Source organism: Thermobia domestica, chromosome 11 (assembly GCF_964235325.1).
Source record: "Thermobia domestica chromosome 11, izTheDome1.hap1.1, whole genome shotgun sequence".
Taxonomy (NCBI): Eukaryota; Metazoa; Arthropoda; class Insecta; order Zygentoma; family Lepismatidae; genus Thermobia; species Thermobia domestica.
This window is the reverse complement of record NC_137464.1, coordinates 260,747,947-260,769,798: the sequence shown is the minus strand read 5'-3', so window position 1 is coordinate 260,769,798 and position 21,852 is coordinate 260,747,947. Positions and strand designations below refer to the sequence as shown.

General features: G+C 37.7%; 1 protein-coding gene across 3 annotated transcripts in view; it reads right to left on the bottom strand.

Annotated features, from left to right (window-relative positions):
* LOC145664998 (uncharacterized) overlaps positions 1 to 14,869 on the bottom strand; it is a 93,188-nt gene extending 78,319 nt beyond the window's left edge. For all 3 annotated transcript variants that reach the window (XM_081732182.1, XM_081732183.1, XM_081732184.1), the window contains exons 1-2: positions 14,713 to 14,869; positions 3,222 to 3,335 (exon numbers count right to left, since the gene is read on the bottom strand). In XM_081732182.1, the coding sequence (XP_081588308.1) occupies positions 3,222 to 3,335; positions 14,713 to 14,776 (178 nt within the window). In that variant the 5' untranslated portion in view covers positions 14,777 to 14,869. The remainder of the gene's footprint in view (positions 1 to 3,221; positions 3,336 to 14,712) is intronic.
* Positions 14,870 to 21,852: the final 6,983 nt, after the last annotated feature.

The following is a 21,852-nucleotide window of genomic DNA, read 5'->3' as shown; positions in this document are numbered from 1 at the left end:
GAATTCAAACATCATCGAGACTTACTTTTACTGTTTTTAACATTTCAATTATTTTGTTTTAATGGTGAACTTATTTAACGCCCTTTAATATGCGTATTTCTGATGAAGAATATTTACTGTGAACATTTGTAAAATCTTTTCTGGTGTGCTCGGCGCAACTATACTGACGCTGAGGTAAAAAAGCCGCGAAGGTGTGCTAAGTAGTGATGGAGGTCTAGATTGCTTTATTTCTGTGGTGACTGTGAATAATATCCAACTTTTTCTTCGCAATCGATCACGATTTTGTAAATTCGACTATGAAAGAAAAACAAGATAAACCTACGCAAATGTTAAACATAAAATTAACATAAAAATCAACGTTTGCGTGCTAAAATAGCGTATAATATGTAAATGTATAAAATCCACGAGGGATGAGTAAGAAACCAACACAGGTAAAAGGACGAATTGCACTCATAACTAAAGAGTGATAACTATCATGGAACCTAAATAATAACTGTTCGACGATCAACAAGAAGCACCAAGGAATTCTTCTTTTTTTGAAGAATAGCTACATGATCCCCCCCCCCCCCAAATCCATCAACCTATGGTGTAGTCAAGTGTGATACGAAAATAGCGTGTGTTTAATGCTAGTGCATCGTGTAATGCAAATTTCAGCCGGCATTCCTAGTGCATCATTTTTTTTTTAAGAAAATATATAATAATTTCATCGCATAAATTCCACATTAATAAGATTTTGGGCTCATGGTATTTTGGTACATGTTAAATGAAAATCACTAACAATAATTGTAATGTCATAAAAGTAAGTATTATACATAACTTGTGTTAATTGAATAAAATTTACATACAATTTATTTCTTTATGTGCAATTATCTTTACAGCATCTCTGCACAATCACTACCCAAAATGGTGGATGTTATGTTTAGTAACTTATATTCATTGTGCTATCGCCAGCGGGCGTGGCAATGACTGTGGGCGCTCGTAGTCGCAACCTCAATGAAATAGTATTTTGGTTCGTGATCCAACTTGGAGGTTTGCGCATTCTCTATAGTAGTATTATCATTTTTGTTGCGAATGCCTTCTCCATGCCAATTACTAAAATCCACCACAGGTAAGCTGTATTGAACGGGAGTTGTTTCCAGCAGAGTTATAAGATTTGGTTATCCCGAATGGGATCAGGTAAGGATCAGACTCTGCCAGTCACAAAAGAGGTTAGCTCAAACAAGAATTAGACCCTGCAGGCCATAAAAACGGCTGCCCCGAACTGGAACCGAACCCAACACGATCCAATCGTGTTACAAAAATGGCTTATCCCGAACAGTGACCAACGGGAATCGAACCAATCGTGTTACACTTTATCGCTAAACACTTGATCTGATGGGGAAGCGAAAGAAAGAGCCACGAGAATGTGGGCATCATGCTAAGAAGTAGGGTCCAAAAGTCTCATCTGACAAAGGCTTTACCGAAAGTACTTATATATATATATATATATATATATATATATATATATATATATATATATGACCTATTCAATATCCAAACGGGTTTTTTTTTCTTTCTTGTTGTTGTCAAACTACTGCATACACCCCTGCATTGATCAAGTATAACATTCTAGCTTATCGGTTTATTTGCTTCGGCTGTTCCGAGCTTAAGATATAAATAAAAAAACATTAAGAACAAATAAAACAAATAATAAAGAAACTAAGTGTACCTGATGGATAACAATAAGAAATGATATAGAAAGCAATGAGTTGGTCAGTACGGGACTGTATACCTACTTTTGGGCCACAAAATGATCACAATATTTCTTGAATGTAATTTTGTTCCATTTTACATATATATAATGTTTTGTTCCATCTATCTATCTTCCTCAGACAATGTATTTGACGCATGCTGTAAAATTCAGAATGAAATGGGGTTCCTAGTTTTATGTCTAGCAGTTATGCTCTTTAGGCTAAAGGAGACGGATGAGTTAAAGTGAATGACTATGAAATAATTAGTAGAATGAGAATATGAAAGGAAACGGGAAAACCCCGAGAAAACTCACAAGAACATGTTGTCAACTACGAAGTCACGTGGCCTGGAATCGAACCAATGACTCTTTGCATCACGGATGAGCACTACCACTGAACTACCATGTCTCCTTGTTGTTATATTAATAAAATGGAAACTTACGAAAAAAAAAAAAAAAAGAAGTCTTGATGTATTAAAATCCAATACGGTTTCAAAAAAAATTAAATGAAATCTTTGAGTTTTACATCCCACGGTTTTGATGGCTAAGCTAAAGGAGACGGTGATGACGAGAGATGAATGAAAATGGTGGAATGAAGAAAGTGGGAGGAAACGGGAGAATCCCGAGAAAACCTACGCATACGGCGTTTATCCACCACAAAGTTCACTTGGTGAGAGCAGGGTTTGAACCCGGGACTCCAAGCACCAGAGGTGAACGCTCTACTACTGAGATATGTAACGAATATATTTAATGTTATTGAAATTACGTATTTTTATGTAAGCTTACAAAATGCTGAAGTTAGTTTAGTCTAATCAAAATACAATTGTGTATGTTTGTATGTAAATGGCAGGCATATGCATTTTTTCGTTACCACTGGACGAGTCTTATTTATACGCACGAATTGGTGCAATAGCATGATTATGAAGACGAAATAAATTGAATTGAATCGGAAAGCAAAAAAATAAAAACTACATTAAATGGTGCATTTAATTCTGTCGATGGGTTTCTTCATGAAGAATACAAACAATTCCTCGACGACAAAAACTACGATTATTATTATTTCGTTACACTTAATGTCATTAATGTAAATAGTATTTTATACGCAGTGCTGTTGGGAGAGCGAGTGGGGCGACTAAGAAAGGGGGTGAAAATTCGGGGAGAAAAAAGAAAAGATTTATATAAAATATCAAGGAAAAGCAGGGTTTATTTTCGATTTTTTTTTTAATGCTTCATGCCAACCATGGTGCCGCTTTCCGGCTGGTCTGTCAACCTCACTCATATGTATGGATCGCCGTCGTATACCCTCGACACGAGCGCTCATTTTCCACGGCTGTTTATACGCTTATATTGTAATAAAAAAAAATACATGTAAATATAATACGTAATAACCTGGTTAATATTTTCTGACATGTTCTCTATATCAATGTGCAATTTGCTCATGTATTTGGTACACTACATGCTATACAATAAATTGATTTGATTAAGAGCTTACCCTGATTGTTTCCTTCTTCTTGATGCTCCTCCACCACCTCCACATTGTACACGGAACTTTCAGGAATAATTTGAACATTAACAAGGGTGTTAATTACTTCCTTCAAAGTGTCATCTGGAAGACAGAAACAATATAACTGGTAAAACAAAAACATTATTCAGCTTTACTAGAGCAACATATATATACAATGACGTATTTAGGATTTTGTTTCGGGGGAACGGGGATATTTAGGATTTAGATCTCTGGGCTTTGAGCATTTATGGCCATTTAGCCCGTCACATATGAGGGATAACGTCCCTCTACGAGCACATTATTCGGGCAAAGGAAAGGAAGAAAGAATTGGGGAAGGAAGGAAGCGGCCTGGGACCTATAAGTTAGGTACCACTCCGGTATTTGCCTGATATGAATGAGGAAAACTCAGGAAAACCTTATTCAGGAGGGATGGACTGAAAAAGGTTTTAACATTTTTTTCGACCGTTTGATCTATCTTTGTTGCAAAAGTACTACAGAGGCGTTCTGTATTAATTTCTATTCTCTGTTGCCAGCCCAACGAGTGGCACCGCATATAACCATGCACAGGTATTTGATCACCTTATCCACCAGCGCAAGCACAGGAATTCGTGAGTAATAAGTCATTTCACTTTGCCAATTTCAGTTTAAGACGTCGTAAAAAAATAAAGCCTGTAATATTTGGTAACTAAAGATAAAAATACAGCATATTAAAAAGGTTACCAAGCGTATAAACTGAGCTCAAATGATTATAAAAAGGACAATTTATTTTCTATTATAATTCCATTTAAGTCGGCCGCATTATAAAAACTAAAAGTTTTTTTAAAGGTTAAATCAATATTCAATGAAAATCTTATTTTTAGTTTTTGAGGTCTTTCCCATCACCTCTTCTGTATATAAGTAATGTTACCTTCATGTAAAAGAATTTTTCAGAAAGATTACAATAATAAGTTTTGGTTTTATACTAATTTTGTTGTTTTATATACATGATCGTTGCCTACGCCTATGGTTAGTTTGTTTACGTCTTGTTTACAGGGTGCGGTATGTACTGAGACATTTCTATCGTAAGTTCAGAAAAAGAACTTGAAAACTCTCGATCAGCTGATTAGTTAAATAAACTTGTATATGGAAACATTGGCTCTGTAGGTCAATGTCAGGGTTTGATATTCGTTTGTTCGAATTGATTAAAACGCTATCTATCTTTTGTAATCTACCCGTACCTATTGCGTTTCCTTTAGATTGGAACATGAGGTAAGAAGGGGTAGGAGCTTAGAAATTGTGTCCGTTAAATTGATAAATCGTTAAATGTGATTTCGGTATAGTGTTTGGATATAAGTGCTCCTACACAGAAAGTAGCCGGAATAATATTGTCAAATTCATGTAAGTGCCATTGATATGCAGCTCGTCAGGAAATTGTAAGTACAAAATTTTAATCTATTTTTTTTCTTTCTATTTCGGCCCAACTGTTACAACTTTTTGGTGAGTGGTATGTCTTTGGTCACTAGATTAAACTATAAATTGTTATATTTGGGGATTAAATTCAATTTGTGTAAATATTTGATATATGAAACCTTTCAAAAGTACAACCAGTAAATTTAATTTGGAATATAAAATTAGTGGAATGCGAATGTATGAAAATTCCGGACTACCATTCAAAAAGGGAAAGGGTACTATTGAGAAATGTTGTTTTGTGTTAGCACAGTTATATTGTTATCGTTGAATTTACTTTTATGTTGAAGAAATTATACAATAAATTGTTCCGAGTTGAAGTATATTTATAATTTCCAAGAAAAGGATTACTTGCCCAATTTATTCCGCATTAAGGGGAATCCTAAAATACCCTTTCATAGGTAGTGGATTACTTGGTAACAAGACTGCCGCTACAGTACCACCTATGAAGGGTAGTAGCATGCTAACTCATGATATGTTAATACAATGTATCTTCTCGACATGTTACTCGTAAAACAGATAAATTTCTTCTTTTCATTTTAGTTTATTTTTATTTCGAAAGTTCGGCTAAGTGTGCCGATCACACGGCGTGCTGTGGGTGCGTAATGCTATTTGTTTCTCAACATTCGTTGGGCATTCATGAGGGTGAACCCACTTCATGTAGAGAACCGTCATCTTCGGGAAAGGGATGAGTTGAGAGAGTGGCTTCATTTTTTTTTATGTCTGCAACACTCTTCATTCGCATGTTCTCGCATGCCCTCTCAGCCGGGAATACCGCACGCTACAGAAGTCGCGGGTAGTTGGTAGGAGTCTTAGAAAGTGGCTGGTATGTGGTCTTCCTCCATCTGGGGTGGATGTGCAAACATCAAGACCTGCTATTGTGTGCGTCCAAGCTTTTGTGTTGTCTGGTATTCCCAGTCTTGGAAAATATTTAAAAAATCAAAACATAGAAAAGCTAAAAGAAGCAATAAAAGCTCAAAACGATAAAAAAAAAAAAAAAAAAAACGCACATTTTGTCCTCTTGTAAGCAGGTGGGGTTCTTGAATACGCGACAAAACGTACCACTTACCCTGAGGGCTGCTTGTGAAGGGTTTTCTAAAAACACTTTAAACAATGACAAGCGACAAAACGCACCACTTGCCTGGAGGGCTACTTGCGAAGTGTCTTCCAATCAGCCATCAAATAATGTCAGGCGACAAAACGTACCACTTGATAGGGCGGTATATAAGTATATATATATCGGCCAAAATAAGGTTAAAAGTTGAACAGATTGGTGGTGAGAAAAGTACCGATGCAAGACTAGGACTAAGGCTAAGACTAAGACCATGCCTGCAAGATTCTCGCCAGACCAAGACCAGCAAGAATCTTGCATATGCAATATTTGAATATTTGCTGATTTTCATCACACTTTATCCAGGTTTTGGACCAGAGACGGATAGGCATTATTAGAGGGGCGCGGGCGCTTTCTCCCACAAGAGCCACCACCATCTCAATGTCACAAATCAATTGCATAGTTTTCTTTCTACAGGAAGTCAATAGTATTAACAATTGACAATTGAAACCTGATATTCTTTGAACAATATATTATTCTGAATCGTTCAAAATATTATATGAAGTTCAAGGAGAACGTATACTATATTACAAAATTTTTTTAGTGTACTAGTTTTTGATGCTACTGTATCTATCACTTTTGCATTCGAAATATTTTTTTTAAATAAATCTTTTTCAATAGACATCAACAAAATGTTTTCAAATGTTCCTGAGACATAGTACTCGTCAGCCTATTTTTAATGTATTTCAGTTTATTTCAATTTTGAAAAATTTCTTTCACATGTTACCTGAGTTATGGGCAAAGTCAATAAAAATTTGTATGTTGGAAACCTGGATAAGTATTACTGCACAAATTACAATTCTTCAAAATTAAAAAGCAGCACATTGGACAATTTTGCAACACGTTTTGCCTTCGCTTTCCTTGTAAACAAATGTATTTTCTCCTAATTCTGAATCATTTGCACCATCAGCACAGCCATTTTTCCTCGGTTGTGTTCGTCATCAAGACTGACTTTCAAGGATATCCACGTCCCTCAAAAGTCCAAGATAATACATTTATAGTATCCTTGGAAACTTCTTAACTGAAGGTTTTCAGAAAATATGTAAGTTTATCGAAAGGCACGTCTGGAAGTTCTGTTACTTGGTTGAAGTGGCTAGGGTCCAAATAATCCATAAAGTACATTGCTTCTTGAATCTTGAAGAAATACTCAAAACTACCATGTCCAATATTGTGTTGAATGCTTCGATGCAGTACCTGGTCATTGGATAGAAGCAGCTTCATCTTCATATTCACAGGAAAAATCTTTGTCCATCTCTGAATTGTCGACAGGTCAATAGAAAAAAAGAAATCACGTTCTAAGTCTTCAAATTTGTTATTGGCCCATTCTGCAAAGCTTAATGCTGCATTCTTAACGGATTCAAAATCATCTCTCTACTCTTTCAGTTGGAACAGAGTAGTCTGCACCATCCGATAGTACTACACTATTTTAGCAACACCCTCTATTTGGAGATAGTTTGACAGAGAGGTCGTCACTTGAAATATTTTAAGGAACTTTTCTGCTGTCCGAATTGTTTTAAACTTGAGAAGATCTTTTATATATCCTTTCGCTTTACACCTAGCTTTTGGTTTGATATTTTCTGTAGAAGAAATTTTCCTAACTGTTATGTTCAACTCTATACAAAGCACTTTTTGGGTTCGAAAAATGACCAAACTTTTTCTGAACAACAGTGTTTTATACCATCTTGTCTCCGCAATAACTCTAAGACGCCTTTGTTAACATTTGATCTTCCAAATGTACATTCGCTGATAAGACTCACGCATAAATATCGCACAGTCATTCTGCAGAACAATGACACAGAATCAATGCAATTTTTTGTCAGATCACATATGACATGATTGAGTATATGAGCGTAACACCACACATGTAACTGAGTTTCTTAATAGTTAAGCAGTTAGCGTATGCGCCTTTGTGGTGGGAGACCTGGGTTCGATTCCCGGCGGGAGCTCATGTGCTTCGGATTTTCCGTAAATCAGTATGCCCTGTCTCATATGGCCTCGCTGCTAAAAGGGCCGTTAAACTCAAAATCAACTGAATCACACGTGTAACTGATCATAGGTGAATTGAAAAAAAATCCGAATATTGTCTTTGCATGTTACTTGAGCCATCGGTTGCAGAATTTCCAGCAGTAAACCGCAAAGACACTGGCCTGTGGTAGATATGCATTTTACAATGACAACAATACTTTGTTTAACAACCATTTTAACAACATGCCGTAAAACAACAGAGCACTGGCCTGAAACGACTATATCTTGAGTAGTGTCTAATAGAACAGAAAATATTGAAGCTTGAGAGACTTCTTTCGAAATATCTTCTCTGATAAGTGTGCTGATAGCATTCAAAACATAATTCACCGTGTTTAGTAAAAGTTATACGACCACAATCCTGCTTACTTCCTCGTATATGACTCTTCTCGGTGACCTTATCTAAATTACTTTTAAGCAGAAGATCAAATTTACTTAAGAGAGGAATAATATCCAAAAAGTTTCCATGATCTATAGCCGTATCTTTCAGTTTATAGGCTGCTACATTTCCTCTGTAAATGAGCCCTCTTTTACCAATGAGTTTCTGCACTTTGACAACTCGATACATTATCTGTCTGTTCTTCTCAACCTTATACTGCCGTTGTTTTACCTGTTCATGAGGAAGTGGTTTCTTAACATGAAGTGGTACGTTTTGTCGCGGATTAAATATCCGAAATGTTTTAATTAGTCCATGACAGGTTGTAATTTATATAAGTGGTACGTTTTGTCGTGGAATAAATATCAGAAATGCTTTAATTAATCCATGATAGGTTGTCATTTATGACAGGTCGTCAAAAGTGGTACGTTTTGTCGCGAAAATTCAAGTGGTACGTTTTGTCGGGACACCGGGGTTCTTTCTCGTTCGACATTTTTTTTCAATTCTTCTTTATCTGGAGCTACGCGTTTGTCGATGGGATTGGTTTCTTGCATTTCCATTTCGCTTGACTATGTCAACCCCACGTTGATCCTACGGTGAGAGCGTGCTTATGGCATAGCCAGAAGACTAGCGTAAGTTTTCCTCGCAAGCGCCCCGGTGTGAATTTGCAGAGTTCACACACATCTTCTATTAGTAAATGTGTATATAATAATTTTTTATGGGAACTAAAAAAATCTTTAATACGGGTCCGGGCCAGGGCCCGCTCTACCATTGTGTGTAACACATGCATTTGCACAGGGTGGTAAGTTCCGAGGGACGGCAAAATCTGTCATAACTATATTATCTAAAATAAATATTTCTTGTTAGAAACAGGCTTCTTGTTAATTATGTTTAGGTTGCAATGATTTAAAATCACATGTACAGTGCTAAAGCACAATGGTCAAACAAATCCCAGCATAATTCCTTGATTGTTGTCAAATACAAGAACTTAATTCTGGAACAGTAGCGAATATCTGTTCCATTTAGTTAGTTATCACAGTTTTGATATGAAAACTAGTCTTGTCTTTGTTACAAACTAGTTCCTTATCATTAAAGTTGGAAACTTTTTTTTTTAATTTAACAGATGTAGAAGGAAAATCAAGAAATCAAGATAAAAGAGCTAGTTGTACTGGAATTGCAAACTGATTTATTGAAATTGAAGGTGTGTTTGCTTTATCTTTCAGTAACATAATAGATTACTATTTACAAAACAAACTCTCAAGTTGTAGATAGTGTAGAAAAGACAACTATCGCAGCACCTGTAGTCCGATATCTTATTATTAAAGATAAAGAAGCCGTTAGTGTCAATGCTGAAGCAAATCGTCCAAGTGCTATTAAAGTCCAGAAGGCATAAGGTCGTTGGCTTCCCGCGCTTGAACCTGCTCGTCACTGGGGGTGTGGTAAGAAGGTAGCCAATCAACACCAACCGTCTACTGCGCTCAGCGAGCCACGAGAATCCAAGCTGGCCACTCCCCATAAACGTCACTACAACTTTTCGCGGGAAGGCAACGACGTTATACCTTCGATATTATAAATGCTTCTCCCCCTTCCTTATTAACAAAGTTATTACTTATAAAGCCGGACAGGTTAAAGATATCAAGAAGTTACGGAATGACACTTTATTTACGGAAACAGTCGACGAGAAACAAACAGCGAAATTACTCAAATTAGCCTCCACTGGACCAGTAAACGGTCGGAAGAATCCCATCGTCTACTGAAGGTCTCTCGCGATGTGATATCATGTTGGGACCTCCTAAATGTCACCGAGGAGGAGATTAAATCGGAGTTGGCTGACCAAAATGCTATAGAGGTAGCTCGCCTCAAAAGTAAGAAGTCAGGTGAATTCGATGCTATTCAGTCACTGATTCTTATTTTTAGTTTGTCTACACTTCCAGACTATGTGAAGGCTGCTTGTTATTGACTTAAGGTTCGTCCCTATATTCCCAGTCCCCTGTGCTGTTTCAAATGTCAACACTTCGGGCACACTATGTACAAATTGTGCTCTTTGTACAAATTGTGGCCATAATAGTCAGGGCGAAAACCTGTACAGCGACCAAGTCCTTTTGTGTCAACTGCAACGGCGAGCATTCTGCTTGGTCTCGACACTGTCCAGCCTTTCAACGTAAGAAACGCATCCAAGAGCTAATGGTTGTTGTGAAAATCTCGGCTGCTGATGCTAAGCGTCTCTTCCTTGCTCTCTATGCCCTTTGCTACTGTTGTAGCTACCTCTTGTAAATTTATGGCGACTCACATGTCCGACGTTTCCACCCAAACTGATCTTGTTTCTGACAAAAGTCCAGAAATTCAGACCCCAGTCGCATCAACTAGGGAACTCCATGTGTTTCTGTCAGTGTTTATCTTCGGCAAACTCTAACTCTTCGCCGCTCACCTTATATGGTCGGCCTAAAACTTAGCCTTCCCCGAAAAAAACAAAATCTCCACCTGTTTGTAAGCTAGCTTCAATTTCTTTGATATCTGGTATGGTGGAAGACTGATGGATTCTGAGTGGATGGTACTTGGCCCACGTCGAAAGATTCGCCTCAAATGTTTATTTCTGACATTTTGTTATTTTATTATCATTATTACAGCTCTATATTTTCTTTATTTTACAATTATTAGTATTTATTGTTATTTTTATATATTTGTTATTCTCATATTATTATTATTTTATCTCTTCTTCTAGATTTTTACTTCTCTTTTGCAGCAGTGTTTTGTTATATTTTAATATGTTGGGTTTTAACTTTTATTTAGGGGCCGCGGTGGCTCAGTGGTAAAGCGGTTAACTCTGGTGCTTGGGGTCCCGGGTTCGATCCCAGCCGCCGCCAAGTGAACTTTATAGTAGACAAACACCGTGTGCGTGGGTTTCCTCGGGGTTCTCCCGTTTCCTCCCACTTCATTCCTTCCACCATTTCATTCATTACTCATCATCACCGTCTCCTTTAGCCTCACCAGCATAATCGTGGGACGTAAAACTCAAAGATTTCATTTCTTTTCACTTTTTTTAAACTTTTATTTACGGCAGTCCGTGTTGATCGTGACGGGAACAAATAACCTCGATGCTGACGTCCTCATTAAACCTCAATCAATCAATCAATCAATGAGGTTGAAGGAAGAGGCGACAAAAATTATTGCCTTTTAAACTGAATTAATTAGTGGAACTTCAGAGGGGCTAAGTGCTGTTTCGTCGGACCAATTTTAGGAAATTTACCGGATCAATTCAGAATTTATTTAAGTTTGTGAGGAAGAATGGGTGAAAGTCAGGTAAGGGGAATAGTAAAATTTAGGAAAGTGGTTGAATTTGTTGGTTGTTTTTGATGTTCGACACTGCATGTGGAGGCGCATGGACTATTTCGCGGAGAGGAGCACTTGTTTTACTATACGGATGCATAGATTGTAAATAAAATGTAAGGAAAAATTTGGGCAAATCTTTAAATTTGCCCGTTTCATGTCAAGAACAGAACCCAACAAAGTTCCTACTACTCCTACTATTACTACTCCTACTCCTACTTATACTACGGATCCGCATAGTAATACTGCACACCTAATATAACGTAATTTAAAGTAACTTAATGTAATCCAAACAAATATAACCGAATGCAGTACATATTCGTAATTTCTTTCGATTTTCAAATTGGTCCGGCGATACAGTACTAATGCTCTCCAGTGCACTGTCTTATTTCGTCCATCAACTACGTTTAATAGAGAACCGAAATGAAAGATGATGAAAATAGCGGGACTTAAAACACATATTACATTAATTACCAACCGCTACTTTTATATGGAATCGGATCTTAGTGCATAGAAAAACAAAGATACAAAGGTTATGTTGTTGAAATAGTACAGGAACATGAGATATGATATACAGAACAAGGTAATCAACAGGATGTAGATATACAAGCAACGTCTTTTCCAAGCGGATTCGATTCAATAAATTTTAATAATTTCAATAATTTTACGTAAGTAGTTTTAATTAGGGATGGGCAAAACCGGTTTCTAGAAAAACTGAAATACCGACATTTCGGTTTTCTCCAAAACTGGTTCGGTTTTCACCGAACACATAAAACTATTTCTGTGGAAACGGAATCGATTTCCGGGGAACAACGAAACACTATTCTGGTCAGAAATAGAAGCAGTTTTCAGGTTGAGTTGAGTTGATTTTAGTTTAGCGTCCCTTTCAGCAGCGAGGCTATATGAGACTTGGACCTACTGATTAACGTGGAATCCGAACCATATGAGATCCCGCCGGGAATCGAACCAGGGTCTCCCACGCTAAGAAGCAGTTTTCGAAAACTGTACCGGGTACAGCGAAAAACCGTACCGGTTTTGGAGAAAAATGATAACAGGTTTCGGTTTTTCTAAAAACCGGAAACCGACTTTTGTATCCACCACTAGTTTTAATACACTAAAAGAATTATTCATAGAAACAGGGCTAACGTATGATTCATCACTATTCCATTTTAACGCAAAATTAGGTACTACTATTCATCTACCACAGCTTAATGCGTGTTTTCTTGCATGCCATCCTTTCTACACGCCGCCACTCACACACCTGCTTCGTACAGATACATTTAGTGTTAACCCCTCAGCTTCACCCTAAACCAGAATAGGTCCAATGCTATCTTGTGGTGACCACTTAGCACAAATTGGTGCATCTTAATCGTTTTAATAGCATATATTTGCGACAATATATAAAACCTGTACGCAGCTGGTACACAGGCATCAAAAAATAAAAACCCCATAAGGCATTAGAATGGTAATTACTGAAGGAATTATAATATTTGAACAATTATTACTGGTAGTGTCCCTAACTTGATCTACACAAGGTACGGTTTCGGAATGTGTTAATATGAGTGTAAAAGACATATTTGCATGAAAAAATGGTAGAAAAATTCAACGCCGTATCCTTTATCTGTACGGGATTTATACCATTCATTTATTATCTTTTAAATATGTCGCCTACATGAACAATTTACATTTTATTTACCCAATTCAATGAGTTGGCAGGTTCACTCGAACAGACTGGAAAATTTATAAGTTTATAATTTATAATCCTACGATGTGAAACATTTTTCGTAAAGGAATGAGAGTGTGAAATAATTACTGCCAGTGTACACCATATTAAATGTATTTTGAATGACAGTGTGAGTGTTTTCTTCCACTATTCCCGCTTATGCGTATAACCCCCATCACTGGCGCGCTTGCTTTCTACGGACGCACTCCTTCGCTGCTGCGTTTCTGCCCTGACTCGGTTAGATAGCATTCGTGGCCACATAGCACAATTTGGTTCGTGTTATTATGCACTGTAGTTTTTATGCCATACGTCCACACTGTACTTATACTGAGCCCTCCTGAAGTCCATCTGCAGGTAGTAATGGACCTGTTCATTTTGTGTATGCTCTGCTAAAAGAAATGCAAAGCTCTAACATAACCTAAATATTTAATAGATGTGACAAAATTTGATAGAACCGCCTACTCCAGTAATATCAACTTCGCTCCTTCCAAAGTTATCCAATGATGACATTTTAACATAACCAAACCTAACCTATCCTTACTGTATATTATCTCGTATTAACAGTCAAAGGTCAATGTTCCGTTAAGGGGGTCCACTGTCTTTGACACCACTTCTTTCTATTGATTTTCGTTTGATTACATAATATAACGTTATATTAGGTAAGGTTAGGTTAAAGGGGGTCCAGTGTAGTTTTGGACCCCCTTAACGGAACATGGACCCAAAGGAACATTAGTGATCTACAATAAAAGTGTATTACGGATGATGGGTTATGATTAGCAGACGAGGTCCAGAAGCCCGTAAAAACCACAAATTTTACAGGAGAAATGGGTGATACAAGTACTTAGACTAACATAATGTAACCAAATCTAACTCAAACTAACCTGAACTAACCTAATGCGAACAAAAATTACCGAAATTTAACATTTCTTAGAAAACTGCTGGACCCCTTCTGCTAAACATTACCCAAGATTATATATAATAATAATTCGATCTATAAAAACCACACATAGAAAACCCAACAAATTTCGACAATGTTCCATATTCTCATTTAAGTGAATCTACAACGACGAGAACATTTAAATATAGGATTTATTTTATTAACAATTAAACAAATATCTCATTACGAAACTAAGGGACCATAGTTCGTACAAAAAGCATAACAAACTTATCAAAAGAGTAATGGTCACTCAATTTCCTGATAGTAACCAAAATGGGTCAGGTTTGTAATTTTGCTTTGCCCGAATCGTTTTGATTCATTTTATTTTTTATTTTCACACAAAGCCTTCAGCTGTAAATGTGTTATATTCTACTAGTTCTGTGTTGTTCATTTTTTTAAAGTATACATTACATAATAATTATTAATTTAAGGACCAAATTTTGTAACGTTCAGTTTATACAGTACATAAAGATGGCGCTTGTCATATGATACTTCTGAGTTTCAATAAAATATACAATAAACAGGCGGAACACTTACCGTCCAAGTCCTCTTTAGTGAGGTTTTCAACATCAACACAAAGATTATTAATACTTAACTTCATTGTGGATTTACATTAAGTAAATATATACATTTTCATACGAACAAATTGCGTATGGTACTTATTTTTGGAAGTAAGGAACTGCTGTACGCTAAGTTCCGCAGATGCTTACCTTCCTTCTCTTCGGAAGAAATATTTACGTGATTAATACACTACATCAACTTCCTTCAATGGAACGCAATCTTTGCGACTGAACTTAAAATTGTAGTTTTTTTTTTTTTTTTTTTTTTTTTTTTGCGTCAACTGAGAATCACATCTGAATTTTCATCCATAGTACGCTACTCATCTCTCTTTTATCTTACGATTGCAATACTTTTAAATATATGCACAATTTATGACTTCCTGTTCAGTCTCCTGCAGTGTTGATTAAGGCACCTTCGAGAGGGGGTAAAATTCCTTACATTTCTCCACAATCCTCTACATTTCTAGTCTAGTGATGAATGTAGATACTGCTAGAGACATTGAGATCTATTCAAATATTCTATATTCTAAGGAGAGGAAATTAACTGACAAATGAACAACTATACACTTGCTTGGTAGATTATCTTCATTCTGAAACTAGTTTGTTCATAAGAAAAAAATCTGTGTATCGCAAAGTTGTATGATACCATAACTGGCACTAACAAATATTCGATGTTGTAATACACTAACTGAAAAAAACAAACGATAATTTGTCATAGTTGCCCACAGATTCGATGGTTTGATACCTCGCAACATGGAGTCATCATGTTACGGAATTTTCGTACACCCTGTATAATATAGTATAACAATGTCAGATAAGATGTAGAAGTTGAAGAAAGTGGTAAATCTTTCTAAATAAACTGAAATAGCAGGATGTTGTCTGAGTAATTGGTGGATCCTGGGAACTTCATGAAAGTTTGCAAGAGAGAAATATAATAAAAATTTGCTAAGCCAGCCAGGATGATATTTGGCGGTGGAACTTGTAATGTTTCGTTTATGTCATTCTCAGTGAAGAATGGTCGGAAAAAAAAAAAGAGGTTGAAAGTTGAAGAATAGCTCGCAACCAGAGATGCACTTACTCGCTCCATAGTCATGGGAGAAAGAATCGGAACTCAGAAGACCTGCCCTACAAGTGTAATATCTGAATGAATTTTTTTCTTTTTCGTTGCGCAAAAACTTCATTCAGATAGTACACTTGTAGGGCAGGTCTTCTGAGTTCCGATTCTTTCTCCCATGACTATGAAGCGAGTGAGTGCATCTCTGGTTGCGAGCTATTCTTCTGTGATGGCCACAGAGACTTGTAGCTGGTTAAACTGGTGATATACTCAAACGCACCTCGGTCCCGAGAAAGCGAATATATGAGAACAACAGTAGACACAATCACATACAATACAATAAATAAATGAAGTTACAGGTTTTCAAGTACCTTAGATCAGGCACGTATAGAGAAATTTATTTCGGGAGGAGTCCAATGCTTGCGGATTCCGAACTCAATATGAGATTAAATTCTATTTAAATTTGTGAAACCATCTCTAAGATTAGAAAAAAAAATGCAGAAAAGTTGGAAGTTTGATGGGTTTGAACCCTCACGACCCATTATCTGAGTACATCCCTGCCTAAATCTATGCAGCAAAAATTAAAGACGGAACCCAAATAAGTCACGTTTATAATACCAGACAGCAAAATGAAAGAAGACAATATTTTACAAAACTAACATTAGTGCAGGAAGGCCCAAGCCATATGGGAGTAAAAATTTACAATAAACTGTCCAGAGAAAGAAAAAATGAAGAAAATATAAGTGTTTTTAAAAAGAAACTCAGGAGATTCCTGGTGGATAAAGTATATTACAGCGTAGCAGATTATCTTTGCAATAATGTGTATTAAATAGTGTAACATGTTTCCTTTTTTAAAGTGTATTAGAAAGAAGAAGGAAGACTGTCTGAACTCTCCAAATACCAAATGTATCTTGGTTTCAAATGGAGTAAATACAATATAATACAATACAATACAATAAATGGAATTATAACCTCTAAGAGCTACGCCCCAACAGAAGGGATTTTATTTGAGTGAAGCGAGGATAGCTCACCAGCTCCGATCACCGTATGTTCTTTATTTCTTAGCCATGAGTTTTTACGATACGTTATTATTATTATTATTATTATTATTATTATTATTATTATTATTATTATTATTATTATTATTATTATTATTATTATTATTATTATTATTATTTACGTAAAAGTACTTAGTAAAAGGAATTCTAAAGCCAAAACTGGAAAGTGTAATATGGAAAATATTAACAGTAAAAGTTGTTTTATTAAGAATTTATTGATTTTTCATTTTAGAATGATTAGGCCAAATGTCCTTAGAATGATGCCCTTAGAATTAAGGAAAAATATATGATTTATTTTACACTCACTTTATAAATTTGATACTCTTAATTTTTTAACTTTGTGCTCTTTTTCCTTCTGAGAAAAATGACAATTGATATTAATTTTCGTGAGTGTCAACTTTGTGAACAACAAAATCCCTTAAATCTTCTTAGCAGACTCTTGAAAGAAGGCATGAATTCAACATTGATCTATTGCTTGCTTCTATTATGTTAATCATTGCTCCTCTAAAGACAAGCAATTTTTCTTTTTCCTTTTTGCTAGATCTTAAGCATTGAGCTGAAAATACATGAGATAGGGCTCCGGTGGGTGGAGAATACATGGACACATTACAAAGAAGAAGAATGATAGTAGAAAAAAAAGATAGCTTTATGTCCGTGTCTTGGAGACAAGTAATGAGATATAAATATCATGAAGGACCTCATTACTTATCCTCCTCTTCATAGCAACTATGGCAGAGGACGTCACTTCAACAGCAGTGGTACCAAAAATAATGGTCTATACCAGTGGTTCTCAACCTCTCTGAGTGACGACACACTTGTCTGATATTTTTATTACAAATAAAATAATAATAATATCTATTATAATAGTGAAACCTATTAATTTTTATAATGACTCTATACAGCACTGAGCATTATTGCTGTCGCTGGAGGTGTTGATTGGCACAGTGTCTCTCTGTTTTAACTAATTATTACGCTGCTGAACGGGACGTTAAACTCAAAACCAACCAACCAAATTCTTTACGATTTTTATATACTAAAATTTCGCGACACACCTTAGGGGACTGCGTGACACTCCAGTGTGTCAGGACACATCGGTTGAGAACCACCGGTTTATACATGTATGATTAGCTCCCAATATTGTTTTGAACAAGATTTTAGTCTGTATCATTTACTTTGCAATGCCAATTTTAGTAAAAGAAAACTATAGTCAGTTGAGCACTGAGAAAATTTGCAGGGTTAAAGTAGCCAAAATTCAGTTGCCAGTAACCGAATTGCTTTATCAATACATAACACACCGCACTCTCGGTTATTGTAGCTGAGTATTACTCGGTTAGTAATGTTCACTTCTTTAGCCGACTAATTCGACCGAGGGTACAGTTACCTAAGTACACATAAGTCATTAAGAAAAATAAGAAAGAATTTTGAACGCAATTGAGATTATTCGAACCACTGATCAATAGGACAACACTTTAAAAAGCCTTTTTTTTCTTGTTGTTGTTGACCTAGCTATATTTTGCTTGCTTCACATGCTTTACTCGTTTTACTGCCTTTTCCAATCACCTAGAACGACAGGGACACGAACACAGAAACATCGAGGACACTTAAAATCACAAGAACTTTCCCACTGGAATCGAGCCCGGGACCTCGTGCATATGCGCGGCCACCAATGAGGTTGTTTTAATGTTCTGCAGATAATCATGTAATTTCTTTCGTTTCTACTAAGAACCAAACAATGGAAACACTTCAATTATTTCAACACTGCTAAATGGACCAAGTTGGTTGAAACTTTGTACGTAGGTTTAGAATATTTCATGTTGCTTTGGCTTTTTTACACCTTAGATCCAAGACACATCGGGCCTTCCTTATGCAGAGTCGTTTTGACATATCATTAGTATTATACTAAAGGTCTGTCTACTGCAAGGAATATAAGCACCCCGGACAAAAAATTAGTCACTCCCTTGGTACTTACGTTAATACCGTGTAGCGTCGCCCCTGACTTGGATAAACGCCTGGATGCACTCGAGAAGGAAGTCCACAAGGGTTTGCAAGGTCGTCACATCCAGTTGAACCCACTCACGGAGGATAAGATCACGCAATTCCACCAAACGTCGTGGATGCTGATGTCGACGTTTCACCCACTGTTCCAACAGGTCCCGCAGCCGCAAATGCTCAATTGGGTTGAGTTCTGGCGATTTTGTGCGCCATTCGAGGTGTGGTAGGGTACCTGAGTGTTCCTCAAACCAGACACATATGGGTCCAGCACTGTGAACCCTGTTTTTGTCATCTTGAAAAATGGGCGTGTCTATAGCAGTCATCGCGAAGAAAGTGACTAAAGGGCAACACCTTCTCGTCCTGGATGTTCAAATAAACGTGCTGGTTCATGTTCGTAGACACCTCAATGAGTGAGCCCACCCCATAGTACGAAAAGCACCCCTAGAACATGACAGACCCTTCCCCGGCCTGCACCTCACCTTCCATACACTGCGAGTGAAATGCTTCATGTGGCCGTCGGTGGACACGACGTCGGGCGTCATTCGCATACAGGCAAAATCATGATTCGTCAGACCATATGACAGGGCGCCAGTCTGCTACTGTCCATGTTTGATTATTATTGGCCCACTGCAGACGAGCAAATTTATGTGTATGTGTGAGCAGTGGCCTTTTTGAGGTACCCGACTCCATATGTTCATTGCATGCAGTTCCCGTCGCAATATTCTCTCGCTGACAGGTTGGACTAGACGGACTGCAGTAATTCCTGACGGGTTTGGAAGCGATTTCGATTCACAAGCCTGGACACCCGTCTTCGGGCCCAATCTGTGAGGATCTTATTCCGACAACAATTCTGGTGTCGTGTTTCATGGCCACGTGTGTTACACCACTGCTTGTAGACACGTTGAACAGTTCGCCTCGAAACACAAACAAATCGGGCAACTTCCATCACTGTGTGGCCATGGGCACGGCCAAACACGATTGCCCCTTTTTGCCACTTCGTCACGTCCGGGCTCTTCCCCATCTTGCCGCACACACACTGCTTCGATCGGTTCTGTGTCACTCCACAGTAATGCCCTCTGATCGCCTCGAGGCAGTGTATCCATGTCTGGCCATGTGATTTGACCAATACGCCATCTGTACCTGTTTGCCGACACAGCCTTGCTCTCGCACGGTGGTGACTAATTTTTTGTCCGGGGAGCTTATGTTAGCTGAACTCTTTAGTATGACACTAATCACGCGTCAGAACAACTCTGCATAAGGCCCATCGTTTCTAATGGTTTTAATTAACCAAGTGAATTGGTTAAAAATAAGTTTGTAGTATCTAATAGTGCAAACTAAATCGTAAATTTTGTAGTTCGTTCATACAAACTGCTTCGAAATAGAATCAGGGAATTGGATTCTTTGCTATGAAATTTTATTTTATATACAGGGGAAGACAAAAAATCTAAAATCACTTCATTCAGGACACGTAAGTTTGGCCCTAAACTGTACAACACGTGTTACGGTTGCCGATCGTTTTTTGTTTACAATGAGTCATGTGGAACTTAATCTTCCGTCAGCAGTAACCAGTTTACCTGTGAGTGTCGTGGTGTAAAAGTGGTGCGGTAAAATGGGCGACCTGACAGACTTCCAAAGAGACATGATCGTTTGTGCCCGTCTGGTTGGAGCTTCAGTGGCAACATTAACGAACATTGTGAGAGTATCGAAAGTCACTGTGTCCAATGTCACGAGGGCATACACAATTCATGAGCAAACGACGTCTGTAAAGCACAACAGTGGTCGAAAGACAATCCTGTCAGATAGGGACCGGAGGGCATTAAAACGGATTGTAGTAGCTAAAAAGAAGACCACTGCAATGAAAATTACGTCTGATCTCAATTCCGGCCTACAGAATCCGGTTTCATCGAAAATAGTGTGATGGGAACTTCATAAAATGAAAATTCATGGCAGGGCCGCTATCGCCAAATCCCTGGTCGCAGCAGTAAATGCGAAGAGGGGCATCCAGTGGTGCAAGAACAACAAGGTGTGGACTCAAGAGCAGTGGAAACACGTAGTGTGGTCCGATGAATCGACCTTCACCTTGTTTCCAACAACTGGTCGTGTTTACGTATGGAGAACACCGTCGCAGGCCTATAATACAGACTGTCTGCTCCCAACTGTAAAGCATGGGAGTGGTTCTGTTACAGTATGGACAGTGATATCGTGGTTCTCTGCAAGTCCCATCATAGCTCTGCATGGAATGATGAATGTTAAGGCGTATGAGGCCATTTTGGGAGGCCAGGTTCTACCCATGGCCCTGATAGCGATGGAATCTACCAAGATGATTTGGCACCCTGTCACGCTGCAAAAACGGTGAAATTATGGTTGGAAGAGCATGAGCAGGAGCTATCACACCTCCCCTGGGTCCCACAATCACCAGATCTGAACATCATTGAGCCAATTTGGTCTGAGCTAGAAAGGCGTGTTCGGTCTCATTACCCTCCAGCAGCATCCCTTACGGAACTGGAGCATGTTTTGGAGGAACATTGGTACAAAATTCCACACACCACGATTCAGGAGCTGTATACGTCCATTCCACGTCGGATCCAAGCTGTTTTGGACGCAAAAGGAGGCCCCACATCATACTAGGTATGATTTTCACACTTTTCCAAGGACTAGCTCAGGAGAGTGATGCTCCCGGAAGTAGGAACGAAGAATGCAGTTTTGATTGGTTAACGTTATCCATTTCTTGCCACATTGCATCCAAATAGCAGAAACCAAGCGATTGTTGTTGTCGGTCTTCGTGGCCGAGTGGGCTAGCGCTATACGCTAGTAACGAAAATTGTTTTGGCGTGAGTTCAAACCCGGCCCGAGAAGAGTTTTTTACATTTTTATAACACTTTTTAAATTAAAATAATATGAAAATAATACTCAAAACGTGATTTACTTATTTTTGTGCAGATAAGTAGTAGTAGTAGTAGTAGGAACGGGTTAGAAGCCCCGCAGGGCTGGTTTTGTTCCCCTTGTACTCCAT